We start from the raw sequence: 16,133 nt of genomic DNA, 5'->3' as shown, positions 1-16,133 counted from the left end.
GTTCTATAAAAGAAATATTTTTCGAAAATTTTTAAATAAAAGGCTGTTTATAGAAATTTCCTTAAAAAGGGAATTTTATAGAAAATTTTCTATAAGAAGGAAATTTATAAAAATTTTTCTTTAGGAAGAAAATGAATAACAAATTATAAAAAGAAAATTTATTGAAAATTTCTTATACAGAAAAATTTATAAAAATATGCGTTAAAAATATCAGCTTCACTATAGTGTAGTTATAACGCTTTTAAAAGAAGATTTGATGAAAATTTGACAGAATGTTTTTAGAATAACATTTTTATTAAAATTTTCTTAAAATAGTAAATCTATCGACAAAAATTTACTATTAAAAAAAATTAAAGTTATAAAAAATTAAAAATTATCGTACATTTTCTTAAACTGTATATTTATTGTTTACTTTAAAAAACTTCTATAAATATCGTTAATCATTGATTTTATCCCCAATTAAACCCTCAACTTTTATTATAAGAAATTATTGACACTCGTTCAAAACAAATTACCGACATTCATTAAATATTTAAATAACAATAAAATGATATAATATTTAAGCTATTTCACCATTTTTTGCCTTTTGTCTATTGTTAACAATTTTAATACTCTACATCGTTTAACTAATCTGTCGCTTGCTAGCTGCAGTCAAAATTAAATAATAAATCGTTTATTCAACACTTTTTTTTAAAACCTTCTTTGTAAACAAAATACAAAACAAATATTCATTCATTCATATAAAAACTCTGAGCGGAAACTTATAGCCAAAAAAGAAAGAAAGAAAAAAATTAAAAAAAAAAAAAAAAAACGAGACAACAAAAGATTGCATGTAGAGTTGGTCTATTCAACAGAATCATATGACGCAGTATGTTGTCCACTGTTTATAATAACAACCTAAAAATAAATGACAACAACAAAATAAAAATTATAACATTTTCATGATGAAAATATAATACTTGCCACTAGTCCGCATAAAACTTAAACCACGTACTTTTGTTGTACTATTATTGTGTACTCCTAATATAGAGATGTGTGTCATTATTAAAAAAAAAAAAGTTTTAAAGCCGGTTTTTTCTGTTGAACTGCTCAAAGTGAGAAAATAAAGAATGAAGTAAAAAAAGATTCAAATAAAAAATTTAAGCCTAAAACAAGCTTTTATGAAATTTTCCAAAAAATATATATAAATATGACACAAATATTTGTGCCACAATTGGTGTAAACGAATTTCTGTTCACCCTAAAGTAATTGAGTTGTACAAAAAAGAAAAATATTATTTTAGTAAAACTTTTTATAGAAAATATATATGTTATATTTGAAAAAATTTTCTTTTTATAGAAAATGTTTGATAAATATCTTTTTATACCCTACACAAATATAGTGCGTTTGTGCTGATGTTTGTAACACGTTTCGTCTAGCACCTATACAATCGTACCTTCCGAATAGGGCCTTTGGGCTCTTAATTACGTTAAATGTTCTATTATGTAAAAAAATCGGCAAAACTTAGTTTTATAGAACTTTAAATGACACTATCAATTTTTGTAATGATCGGGCCTCATTTAACTGTAGTCCCCATACAAACTCCTCTTCAAAAAATTCAAAATTAACTAATAACACGCCTAAAATATAAATAGATAATTTGAACTAGGCGTACATACTGACTGGTGCAGGGTATCATATGGTCGGCCATTTCCGACTATACATTCATACTTGTCTTGTTTGATAAATACCTTTTTCGATAAATTCACTTTTTGTAAGAAATGGTGTAATTTCCCAGAAATATCGACAAATTTCTTTTTATAGGAATCTTTTTTTTGTATAGAAAATTTTCGATAAATTTCCATTTCATAAAATATTTTTGAAAAATTAGTTTTTTATAGGAATTTACTATAAATTTCTTATTTATAAGAAAATTTCGATAAATTTCTTGTTTATAGGAAACTTTCTATAAATTTCTTTATGATAAGTAATTTTTTATAAATTTAGTTTTTATAGGTAACTTCCACTTTGTAGACAATTTTCAATAACTTAATTTTCTTTAGGAAAATTTCGATAAATTAGGACAGACAGACATGGTTTAATCAAGTTAATAGTTTAGTTACCAATACAAAGACCAATGAAGCTTATACCACTCAATGCTGGTAGGGTGACCATAACGAACATGACATGCAGCATAACAACACAACAGCAATGACTTTTTATTTCCATTCATTATTATTAATTTATGCAAAAAATTTAGTTAAGTTTTACTTTTTTATAATTTTTAAATGTTGTTGTTGACGACGATGAGAGTAAAACTCTATGTAGGTCAACAACAAATTGCACTAAAAACTAAAACAAACATTCGGAAATAAACATAAACTTACTGCTCAGTCTAATAAAAAGTTTGTTGTAACCATTTTTTTTATTTATTTATTACAAGTCTACACCAGATAGAAAGAAAAAACAACTCAAATCGACACTGTTAATTAGTTTAGATAAAAGTTAATTAAAAAACATAAATAAAAACACTGTTTGAATAAATAACTATACAAATGCTGCATTAATTAGAGATTTTACTAGTAAATCTTAGGAAAAATATTTACATACAACAGAGATAAAATGTAATAAATTTTTAATAACTTGGAAATGAAAAAATAATTTTAAAGAAGAGTAAAATTATATGCTGTTGGTGTTAAAATCAAGCTAAACAAAACAAATTTATTTAAAAATTATTTTTTTAATGTGGGAAATAAAATGTTTTTATGTAATTAACTTTCTCCATTGATTAGAACTCAGCGTGATTGTGGGCATTAACTCTCAGAGTCCTCCCCCGTTTAACAAACCGTCTGGGAAGTTATACTTAAAAACAATGTAAATAAAAATTACATAAATAATATTCATGTTATTTTTGTTAATTTATTTATGTGCATACATTAAACGATTTTTTTCTATTGTATTTTTAATTATTTTTTAAATGGCCTAATTTTTAGAATTCCACAATTAAATTGCCATTTTTTTCTCATGTTGCCGCTTTAAAGTTTGAAAAAAATATAGCCTAAATGTACAATATTTCTATGCATTTTATGCTTCATAAATTTTGCATTTTTTTCTTATTCATTCTTTACCACTGTTGTTGTTGCCTGTCACATTAAATTTACTACGAAAATAATCATTAATGGTTCCCTTTAAAATCAACAACAAGCGAGAAAAAAGGCATAGTGTCATAAAACGAAAGGATAAATAAATAATTTGTGTCAGCAAAAATCTGTATTAAATTGTCACATAAAATGTTTAACAAGTTTTTTGTTGCTTTTTCATTTAGGTATTTGAAATTTCTAAATGAAAAATTAAATTGTAAATTATTTATGAGGGTCAAGCTAACAATTTTATTTTTAGATAATTTAAAGTACATATTTTAGAAAGGGATTTATTTTCACTAGAATTGTTAATTAATTTATTTTCTAATAAAATTTGTAGAATATAGAAGAAAGTCTAATTGCATCAAGCGTCTGAAAATTCTTCTACTAAATTCATCTATCGATTTACATTTAAAACGTGTTGATATAAAGCTTGTAGATCATAAAAATTCGTCTACTAAATTAATCTATCGATTTACACTTAAAATATATTCACATGAAGCTTGTATATTCAATTTGAAAATGCGTGAAAAGTATTAAAAAGTATCCTCTGAAAAGTATTAAAATAAACTATATTTATCCTAACCCCAATATTAAACGTTTTTAGGATTGTTTCATATCTAAGATCCTTTCAAAATAACCATTTAAATTGATAATAAATTGTTTATTATCAATAGAATTTAAGAAATCCTATATATAGTTCAGTCTACAGTTAGCACTAAAGCTTAAAGCTTCAGATATCGGTCAGTTAATCGATTCAATTAATCGTTATATATATAAATAAAGTCTTATATAGTTAAGTTAGCACAAGTTCTTATAGAGTACTTTATTCATAAAATACTGAAAGATTTATTTTCGTACTTGTACTTTAAAAATCTTTAGATTTCGATCCACATAAGTCATTCATAAAAATTATAATATAAATAGTAAATACTTTAAGGATCCTACACTTTCGAGGCTCAACTCCAACTGAAACCTTCTTCAGATTTAAAACTTAAAAAGCTCTTCGATATTTTAATACATAAATCTTAATCGTCTCTCAATACCTTAAAATCTAAAATTTCGATTATCGATAATTTCTCATAGTTAAATTGAAGGACCGATTTCTTCTTAATTAAAAAACATATTTTGCCTTACATGTATATGTTTAAGGAGTGAGATCGAAAAATTCTTAACATACATATATGTTTATAAAAAAGAAACCACTAAACTTACAGCTTTATTTTTTTTTATTTGATTCAAATTATTATTACAATTTACAAAAAAAAATAATTTTTTTAGTTTTAATCACTAGTGATGAAATTTTGAACCCTTTTCGGAAACCCTTCCATTAACGTTTTTATAGTGCTTTCTGTCACTTTGCTCGAACATGTAGTCCATCTCCGTTTAAAATCTACCACACTTTTGGACACCTTTTTTGTACTCTTCAATTCTCTTTTAACAAGAGCCCAATATCTCTCCACTGGCCTTAGCTCCGGGCAGTTTGGAGGATTTGCCTCTCTTGGTACAAATACCACATTATTGTTCTTGTACCACTCAAGGGCTTGTTTACCATAGTGACAGGATGCCAAGTCAGGCCAAAAATAAGTGGACACATTATGAAGTCTTATGAATGGAAGCAGCCTTTTTTGTAAACATTCCTTGATGTAAATTTCGGTATTTATAGAGCCCGTTGTAACAAATGATTGGCTTCTTTTGCCGCAACTGCATATTGCTTGCCATACTAAGAACTTTCTGGGAAATTTTGTCTGCTTTTGGGTCCTAAACTTTTCTTCAACATTCCCTCGAGCATCAGCAATATAAAACTTTTGACCTGGAAGTTGCGAAAAATCTGCCAGAACATACGTTTCGTCATTCATTATGCAGCAAGAATATTTTTTTATAAAACTTGACTTTAATTTCCGTGCTCTGTTTTTGGCCTCTAAATTTTTAGCAGCGTTCCTGTCAGGAACTTTTTGAGCCTTGTATGTTTTTAAACCTGCATTAGCTTTAACTTTTCGTACCAAATAGTCTGAGCACTGAGTTAACCGAGCTGCTTTCCTACCGGATGTGTTGGGAGCTCTTTTGAAAATGCGTTCTATTTTTTGGCTTTAGAAACATTATGTGGACCATTCCTTCTACATGAACCAGGTTTTCTATCAACTGACAAGTTCTCCCGGTACTGTTTAATAACATTGGAAACAGTTTGACGGCAGACCTTTGTATGCTTGGCCAACTTTTTGTAAGACCAAGTTGGGTTTAGTTGAAAATATTTAATAATTTCAGTACGCACTTTTTTCTGGTCACTCATTTTAATCAGATTAACAAAAAAATTAATATAATTGACATTACACATAATAACTGACATGTTTTACAAAGGTAACTTGATAAAAAAAAAAAATCAAATAATACTTTGGTTGAAAAATGTTATAAAAAACGTGTGTTAAGAATTTTTCGATCTCACTCCTTATTTGTGACAATAAAGTAATATTTTTTTTGTAAATGCTTTTATTTTTTATTTTCTTCTTTGTACTCATGTTTTATGCTCCTTTCTGAATGAAATTATATATATGGACATTTATGGACTGATCCTTCGTTAATTTAAAATTTATTTATGAAAAACTTGTCTGTGTCGAATTTCATAAATACATGTTTTCCGAGAACGAAAAAAAAACTTATCTATTGGTAATATATGTGTAAAATTTGAACCCTTGTATAAGGCTAGATCGTGATAGAATTTAATAAGGACTAGAGTATGATCAATATTTCAATGCGGTACACCGCAAAGGTCATATTTTTATACCCATGGGTATAAAATATGACCTTTGACCTCAAAGCGGTATTTAGTTTTTAAATCTCTTACGCTGATAACAGACTTTGTGATTGTCTGTAAGAGGAATAGAGAAGAGATTCATAAGAAGAGAAAAGCTTAGAAAAGTGACAAGGAAAAATAAAGAAATATTTCAGTAGAATCCAGTGCGGGATATCTTGATATAATCATGAATGTAATAAGACACACCAAATAAACTCAATCCGCTGACAGAGCAGGACAGGAAGTTATATAAAATTACTTTAAAAAATGGACTAAATATATAAAGTTTAGTTTTTCTAAATGAATAATGTCAAATCATGCTCTATGGATAAACCGTTGTTTTTATTTTAGTTTCAACATGGATTCAATAGTTCTTAAATTAATTTTACATTATAAATAAAGCATTAAATTATCAAGATTATTGAAAAATATTGGAAAATAGTAAGATTTATAGTAAGAGTTATTCTTCGGGGACATATTAAAATGTAGAAAATGTTTTAATCTTACTATTTTCCAAATAAGTAATTAATATAAAACCAAATTTTAATTATCCTTGACAAATGTGTTCACCTAAATACTATGCAAATTCCTAAATTTGCACATTTCTAACGGAATTTCACAAAATCTAAAAGAAAATTTTTGGTTTTTACTAAAAACATTTTTTCACAACATTACATTTATTACAATATACACGTGAATATTGAAGCATTACATCTGCCAGTAAGTCTAATCGCTTTTGCTACCTGCTCATCTTCAAAATATCTATCTACCTGTTTGCATACATTTCTCTTTCTCTCTCTCCATACTTTCTATCTTCGACAAAAGTGCAATATCATTCTTACAGCAAATCTAATGAAAAAAGGATGTCAGAGTGATTTATTTGAATTGAAAATCTCCTTTTTTATAATACCTATAGACAGACTCTCAGTAATTTTCGTACATGTGCTTCATAGTTTGTGTTTTTATAGTTTAGAATCTGCTGAAATATTGTCCTCATTTTTAATTAGTATTATCGTGTCTGTCTTTTGAGTACGTTCAAAAATTGAGAGATAATTTTTTTAATCTTTCGGCGGGAATTATATATGTTTTGTGTAAAGTAGTGATATTTTTATGTTTTGAAATATTATTTGTTTAAAATAATTCTTAAAGGTATTAAATTAAAGTGCTTTAAATACATATAAAAAATTCTATATAAATTTTTTGGCGCTTAAAAGAAACAATAAAAGAAACCATAGTGTGATGTGGTAAAAAAATATAAAGTTTAAGAAGAATATGAAGATTTAAAGAATAATATTAATTACAATTTCAAAATACAAATTAAAAAATATTATTAAAATTATCTGAAAATTCAAATAATTTTTAGGAGCTAAAATTACACCATTAAAAAAATACCTAAAAATAATTATTTTTTTTTCGAATTTCGAAAAATTCTTTTTGGATTACATTGGCACTTGTTAAATAACTGAACACAGAGGATACTTTTATATTCCGAATATTACTACGTTATAGAAAAAACCTGTCATTATATAAGCATTTTATATTAACACTATAAGCGTAGTATTTTTTTAACCCATCTTTGAAATAATTGTCATAAACCCACAAACATATATAGGGGGAATTTCGTATCATGTGACTTCAACTTAAAAAATCGATGTCAAAGATTCTAAGATTTCTTTTGAGCAAAAAAGAAACGTCCATTTTGAAAAGAAAAGGGGAAAGTTAAGTTAAGCGTAAAAAATTACAAAAAAATTCTTAAGTTAAATTTTCTTTTGATTTTTAATTTTTTTATTAAAAAAAATTTCCAAAAACATTAATAAATTACTATCTGAACTCCATTGGATTTTTGCTAGGACCAATAGGTGAAAATGATACTCATATAAAAAAGACCTGCATGACCAAAATGTCCAACATTGACTCCCTCTAAGTCAGGGGTCACTTGACATAAAATTCCCAATTGTATTTCCCGTTTGGCTGGTTATCAAAGAGTTATTCTCTCCCAATTTTCCATTACAACTAATTTGAAATCTCATCTGTTGAAATTTGAGAAATTAGAATTCGAAATTTAGACCCGAAATCCACAAAATTTCATGAGAAACTATCCATAATTGGCCATACAATCCATTTAATAACTCTAGTATAAAATAGGCATATGATTCGATCCTATAAGGCATATAATATATCCTATAAATAATTTTGAAGATCACTAAGTGATTAATAGATTTCTATAGACAGTTTTATTGTGATCGACAATTTTTTTAGAAATGTATTATTATCAATAAGTAAAAACTATTTTTAAAATTTTTAAAAAACTATTTTTAACTATAATTCTATTTTAAATTGATCAACAATAATTTATAGAATTTTGTTTCTATGTGTTTACAGGTTCCTTTAGAATAGTTGTTTGATCAGAGTGATATATCAACACATTTTCATAGAAATGTTGTTCGATCTACAATTTTCTATAGAGACATTGTTTGATTACTATGTAATCAAAGATTTTTTATCAAACGTCAACTATTAATTATTAGAAGATAGTTGGTTATCTCTCTTCGAGGGAAGGGTATATATATTTAAAATCCTATAAGGAATACTATCTAGTATGCCTTTTATCTTTATAAATATCGGAATATATTAAACTATGTCCGTATGTCTGTTGAAATCAATTTTCTGAGAAACCTAGATATTTTTGAGATCGAAATCTTCAATAATTTTATCTAAAATGCTTTCGAGAAGTTTACCGTTGAAAAAAAGGAAAAATTCGTAGTAAAACTCAAAAATATCGGAGAACTTTGCAATATTTTTAGTAGTTATAAAAGGCTGGTCGCTTTCACTAGTTTATTTAAATAACTTTTCTGTAATTTTACAAGAATCATTAAATTATTCATTTCTGCAATTTTATAGGAATCTTTAAATTATTTAATATTTTACTTTTATTTTATAAAATTACAAACATAATCTGCCTTTTTCTTTCTTTCAAATAAAATACATTATTGATAAACAATTAAACTTTAAACTCAATTTCTTTTATAGATAAATATTAAAAGATTTTCAAAAGGAAATCTTTGCTTTAATTTAAGTTAAAATTCTTTTATAAAATTCAATGTTAGTTTATCGATAATAAAGTTGTAAGAATAAAACAATGAAAAAAAAAATCTTTTACAAAACTCTATACGAAGTCAGTGTGTGTTGTTGTTAAAAAAATATAATTTTTCAATTTATTTTTCTATTTCTAAATTTCATTGTGATATTTTTCTTTTGTTGTTCATATAAAAAATAAAAAAAAATCTTTAAACATCTCTCTAAATCTTAGTATGGAACTTTGTATATAAACGAAGAATATGGTTTAAATTTTTCAATAATTTGTTTTCTGCCTTTAACTCACAATGTTATTGTTGCAGTATTGCCTCTTTACCTTTATTGTTTTAAGCCTTTTTTTGTTCTTATAGTTAGTTTCAAAGATTTTTTCTGTTATTTTTACAAAACGGGTGGTGTCTGCTGACTTTTTGATAACTATTGTTTAAAAATGAACAGACACAAAAAAGCATCTCCAAGATTTCTGTTCATTTTTGGTAAAACTAACATGTGGGGTAATATTTTTAAGTTTTTTATAATAAACGGCAGATGGGTTTGTTTTAAGCCTTTTGGAAACAAAAGAATTGTTTTTATTTCAAGGTGTTTTCATTTCTTTTTCCCTCTTTAAAGAATGAAAGAAAAATAAAATTAATAAAGAAGCCACTTATAAAATAATTTGTTAAAATTTTTCAAAATAACAAAAATGCCATAAATAATACTTACAAGTAAACGCACAAAAACTGTAGTTTTTAACTTAAAACAAACATAAATGATTCTTAACATTTTTCTTTTGATACTTTAGCCTTCAACTAAGTTTGTCAGCATAACTGGTAGTAGGTTTTAAACTTTTCGTTGGTTTTATTTCTGTTTTTGGACCAACAATTTGTTGTGGTCTTCAAAAACTCATTTTTTTCTTAGCCTAAGGCTATAAAAATGACCATTCGTCCATATGACTGGCCTAGTGACTGTGCGGCTGGTTGGCTGTTTGACTCACTATGTAATCGTCCCAACCCAACGAAGCACAACTCAACTGCCAGTCTTTTGTTTAATGTCAGCATATGCAACTGACATATTTTTATTTTATGTACAGAAAGAATATTTAAGAGTTAAAAGTAACCAAAGAATGAATGAACAACCAAACAGATAAACGTTAAAGAAAAATGTATGCACGATGCAATACGCGTTGTAAGAGCTACAAGAAAAAAACTCTAGAATTAAAAAGATATTCCAACAAACAACATAAAAAAGTTAATGACATAAAAGATGTCATTCAAGATACTACAATGCGTTGTAGTTGGTTTGATTCCTTGGTTATTTGACCATATTGTAACCAGTAGTTGAAGCAACTGTTATTTGGGAATATTACAAGTGGTCATCTTTAAAAAGTACAGAATTGCAAAACAGACACAACCTACGTACTTTTTGTGGCATGACTTATGAAAAATATGTTTTCAGTTAGGTCTTGGACGAATTTTGTAAAAACTCTATGGCATAAGGAAATGGGACACTTTTCTATTAGATATCAATGACTTAAGTTATCGCTTTAAAGCTTTTTTTATTTTCTTTTATTTAGTTTTTTTTTAAGCGAAATTAATTTTATATGATTATTAATGAAAATGTGTCGGAGTATATAGATGACCACCAAACGATCGAGAAATTGTTTCATAATCGCTAAATAATCTACTATTTCCTATAAAAACTTTTATGATCACTAAGTGGTATACATTTCTATAGAAACTTTTTTTGTGATAAACGATGTTCTTCAGAAAAGTTTTGCAATCAATAAGTGATTTGCGATCAATTAGTGAATAATTGTTCGACCCTCATGTGTATCAACAATTTATTATAGAAAAGTAGTTCCATCAAAAATTTGCAGATTCCTTAGAATAGTTGTTTGTTTGATCGATCATATAGTTATCATTTTTTTTCGAAAAGATCTTTGATCAACAAGTTATCATCAATTTTATATAATAGATGCTCTATACATAAGTGATCAACAACTTTTATTGAAAAGTTCTTTAATCTTTCATAGAGACATTATTCGATTACCAAATAATCATATTTTCTATCGAAAGTTAACAAAAATTTGTTTGATAACTTTATGGCCATTAAGTGATCAACAACTTTCTTTAAAAAATTGAATGGTCTTTATGTTATCAACAATTTTTTATTATATCACTTGCTGATCAAAAATATTCTGTAGGAAAGATTTTTTATCAATATTTATTCTTTGAAATGTTTTTCGATCACAAAAAGTTGTTCGATCAATAAGTATTTAACAAATTTTCTAAAAAAAGCTTTTCTTCAATCATTAATTGATAATATTTTATATAAAATTGTGTTTATAGGTTAGTGATTGATCGCAGATTAGTTGTTTGATCACTCTAAGATATTAAATAGTTAAAAAATATATTTTTTTTAGGTAAATATTTTTTATCCTTTGTTTGCTTAAACCTTAGTGTAGGGTATTTAATTAAGTTAAAATTCTTCTGTAGAGGGTTATAAAATGATAAAAATTCAAATATTTCTTCTTTATTTCACATATTTTACTTTTATATAAGAAATACAAATTTATGTACTCTTCAAGATAACATGTGGATAATTTACGACATTTTTTGATAAATTTTTGTGAAATACTTTCCTTTGTTGTGAAAAAAGTAATCCAGTAACATTTGTTTAAAATTTACATAAAAAATAAACGTTAAGCCTAAGTTATATAAAAAATTAAAAGTTTGTCTAACAATAAAAATTTAAACAATAATTTTAAAAATAATTTATTTAAAATGTTCTTAATTTTATTTTTTTCATGATATTATAAATCATAAATTTTATATTTTGTGCTGATTTTTTTCTTTATTTTTTGTAGCTGTAATGATTGTATAACCATTTGACAAGTGTTGTTTTTGTTGTTATTGTCAACCATAAATATTACATTTGTCATTGTAACTTGTTACAAATAAGTCAACGCCGACAGAGAGAGGGAGAGAGTGAGTGAGAGAGCGACTTGTTGTCTACAAGTACATTTACCATTTTAAGTGTCATATTAACAATGTCATTTGGTCAATATAACAACGACAACATAAACATGTTTTATTTTTATTTTTAATTTTTTTTTGTAATTTTATACCGCCACAATGTTGGTTGCTGAAATGTTTAGCTGAAATACAAAACGAATAATCATAGATTTTTATGGCCAAAAGAATTTAGTTATATAGATCAAGATTTTTGAGATAAAAAATCACAACCGTGATTGTGACAAACTTAAGATAAAGTTTTTAATTAGATCTACTAAAAATTTAGTTAATTAAGTGAAAATTCTAGTTTTTATACCCTACACCACTATAGTAGAGAGGGTAATATGCGTTTGTGCTTACGTTTGTAACACCTAAAGATATTGGACCTACACTCAACTTAAAGTATACTATACTGTCTAGAATCACTTTTTTTTAAATTTGGCACATACTCTTCTGTTGGTCCAAGGACGAACGGACCATTTGACCCTAGTCCTCATACAAACTCCCCTTCTGAAAATGAGTTGAAGGTCAAAATTCACTTATAGACAATAATAACACGATTCATTCATAAATAACTTTGAACTAGACGAAAATTCCTCTGCCAAAATTTATAACGATAGACCCATATTAGGGGTAAATATGGGTCTATCGTTATAAATTCCCTATAAGCCCTCTTGTAGAAAATTATTTTTTTTTGTCAACAATAAGTAAACAAATTCTTTACTTAAGTTAAAAAGCAAATTAAATGCTTTATTATTTAAAAAAAAATAATCCACATTTTTAACATACTGACTAGTGTAATTTATCATATGGTCGAAGGTGCCCGACTATACATTCATACTTCTTTATAATAGATTTTTTAGATTTTGTTAATTTGTTTTAAAACTAAATAAAACAAAGAATTATATATTTATTTTCCTTTTATAGAGATCTCTACACTGTTCGAAATTAATTTCTCATATAAAATTTCCACTTACCTTGTTTTGTCATAATTATTCCTATTATATATGCAATATTTCTAATTAAATATTACCAAAACCTTTCAAGGAATGATAAAATAAAAAAAATCTAAGTCTTCCCTTGTTATTAATTGCACCATGCATTAATTTTCCCACAATTAAAAATACATTTTTACAACAGTAAAAACAACAACAAAAAATCTCAGTTCCTTTACCAATCACAAAGTTGTGTTGCATTTTTAGTACTGTATGTAAAATGTACTTTTTTCTTTATCATTACAAATTTTCTGTTATTGTGTTGATAAAGTACTTACAGTTTAAAGTCAACTTTTTGTATATCCGTAACTTAACTTCCTGTCATAACTTTTAACTTGTTGTTGGTGTTTTTGTTGTTTTCATAAAGTCTGAATTTTAAATATTTTTATATTTTTTGTGTGCTTGTGTCTGTGATGCAAGAATTATGTTCTTCCTAGACTGGAAATTTTCTGTCTGTCTGTCTGTCTGTCCGTCCGTCTTTATGTTTATGTTTATTTATTTTTTTTGTATTTAAGTACATGGATGTAGAAGTTTGTCTTACAAAAAGTTCTTTTCTGTGATTTTTCTTTCGAGTTAAAACTGAGTGAAACTTCCTACCGCATGCATGATATTAAATTATGTAATGTTGTTGTTTTTTCGCTTTGTGATTTTTTTGTATAGGAAAAAAACTAAATTAATGTGAAAAAAGTGCAACCATATAGTTTTTTATATAAAAGTAAACTGCTGCATCTTAAAAGCTAAAATAGAGTTGACTCGTATATCAAGTTTTTAATGTCAGCATGAAATAATATCCGTTTTATGTTTCTGCCAGACTTTTTTCACCTTAAGACCAACATGTGTGTTTAATGTGGTTTTCGTAGAAATACTGCAATCTTAACCAGCAAACATTCTAATATTATTGGTATAGTCGGGTTTATAAGCCATGTTTATATTCTTTTCTATAGTTTAGTATATAGTCTAGTCTATAGTTTAGTCTATAGACTATTCTATAGTTTAGTCCATTCTAGTCTGCAGTCTAATCCATTCTGTTGTCTAATCTGTTGCCATGAAAATCATACATTCATATATATTTATATTACCACCTCGTTGTCAGTAGAGTGTTTTTGATACTGATTTCAACCGCATAAGGAACTTCTTGGTTTCATTCTTCTTTTTTATAGTTTCATACAATTATTACTGTTAAACTTACCAAACAATTCTTTTTCATGTTCTTTTCCATTTTCAGGTTGTCATCATTTACCACACACAACAACGACAGAAACAACTTCAGCGAATTCAATTTTAACGTTAAAATAGAAAATTGTGTGTATTTTGTGAAAGAGATATAAAAAATTTTTTAAATGTATAAAATTTATATTATCAGATTTTAATTGAAAACGTGCTTAATTTTTTGAATAGCGAACTCGAAAAATACACATAAAAACATTACTCTCCGATAGCAGAAGGGAAAAACCCATTTATAAAACCATCGTCATGACAGTTAAACTGGCCAAATTGTTTGGTACATCCACAGCAAGTAACAATTCATCAGCACAAGTGCCACCACCTTTGCCGCCACCAAATCCGGCACCAGTTTACAATTATTATAATCATCCACAGTTGCAACAAAAATTGCAAAAACCTTATAATCCTTATATGGATGATGATGACGATGATAATATGTCTTTGTATTCAACGACAGCCTCGATTATGACATCACGCGATCATCCATTCAACAATTCTCAGCGTCCTTTGTTGGCCGATAGGAAACCACAATTGTTGTTGACACAAAATAACAACAATAATAAAAAGAAAAATTCAACCACAAATCAACAGAATTCTTCTTCTCAAACTTCCTATCAACAACAGCAATTGCTAAAACAACAACAGCAATACAACCAGCAGCAACAACAACAATTTCAGGAAAAATCTTATATCTCACCCTATGTACAACAACAAAAACGTGATAGTGCTAAAGGTTTGCATGGCTTCAATGATTTTGATATTCTATCCCAACAGTACAATCAACACTTACAGTCACCTCACATTGGTTATCCCTATGGCAGTCCACCATCGCCTACTCGCACTTCAACACACACAACAGCTACAACGTCATCCACATCAGCCTTGCAAAATATTGCTGCCAACAATGCAACAGCAATAACAACAACGGATTTTGTATTTGATTCCTTGGCAACGACATACGGTAACAATAATCAACAGCAACAAAATCAACCATTTGCTAGTATTTCAACTGCCTTAACCTCAACACCACGTTATGGTAATATCAACAATTATGGTTCTACAACTAGTGCCAATGTCTTCTCATCATCATCCACCTCCTCCAATTCCGTAACTAACATCATCTCGAACTCCTCACGACCATGTTATGATGTTAATGATGCTGATTATTACACAGTAAGACCTTCAACGGATGCAATGTTGGGTAAATCATCTCGTTTTGAAGATGATTTTTGTAGTCGTCGTAATATAGACTTTTCTAAGAATACTCATCTTGATGGCGGTGTTGTTGAACATCAACAGCAACAACAGCAGCAGCTACAGAGTGGTCCATTTATTTTTGGCATACCACCAGAACAACAAACTGACTTTACACGTATGCCCCATGGTGGCCGCTCATTTGGTGATATCTCCGAGGATTCAGGCATAACAAAAGATGATGATAAATACTCAGCCAAGAGAATGGTAAGTTGAAACTAAATGTAATATTTAACTTGTTTTTTTAACAAATTAATTAAAATTTCTAGTTTAAAGTTTGCTTTAAATTTTGGTTTTATCTAATTTTAATACCTCTTCTTGCTCTTGCTAAATTAACGAACAAAACTCTTATAAATGTACTACATTTTGTGGTTTTCTTCACCTAAAACACCAATGCAGAAATACCAACGAAAAATGAATGCAAATATACATGCAAAACATGCATTTTTAATCTTCTTATAGTACGATGCAATATGCTGGTTAGTTATTATTATTGTTATTACAATATTGCTGCAACAAAAGTGTGTTTACTATGCTTTTAGTTATTTTAGTTCAGTGTTTATGTACATTACCTCAGAATTGATAACAAGCAACAGCAGTATCAACAACACCAAAAATAATTAGAACAACAACTACAATAATACACGAAAATCTAAAATTTAAA

General features: G+C 27.2%; 1 protein-coding gene and 1 long non-coding RNA gene across 2 annotated transcripts in view; one reads left to right on the top strand and one right to left on the bottom strand.

Moving 5' to 3' along the window:
- Positions 1-16,133, bottom strand: part of LOC124418683 — a 220,554-nt gene that overhangs the window by 6,117 nt on the left and 198,304 nt on the right. The window lies entirely within an intron of this gene.
- The window catches only part of LOC111680233 (myb-like protein AA), a 34,244-nt gene continuing 32,338 nt past the window's right edge, over positions 14,228-16,133 (top strand). The window contains exon 1 of the mRNA XM_023441858.2: positions 14,228-15,676. Coding sequence (XP_023297626.2) covers positions 14,465-15,676 — 1,212 coding nt within the window. The 5' untranslated portion in view covers positions 14,228-14,464. The remainder of the gene's footprint in view (positions 15,677-16,133) is intronic.

This window comes from Lucilia cuprina, chromosome 3 (assembly GCF_022045245.1).
Source record: "Lucilia cuprina isolate Lc7/37 chromosome 3, ASM2204524v1, whole genome shotgun sequence".
NCBI classification, from domain to species: Eukaryota; Metazoa; Arthropoda; class Insecta; order Diptera; family Calliphoridae; genus Lucilia; species Lucilia cuprina.
This window is presented reverse-complemented; position numbering and strand designations above follow the sequence as displayed.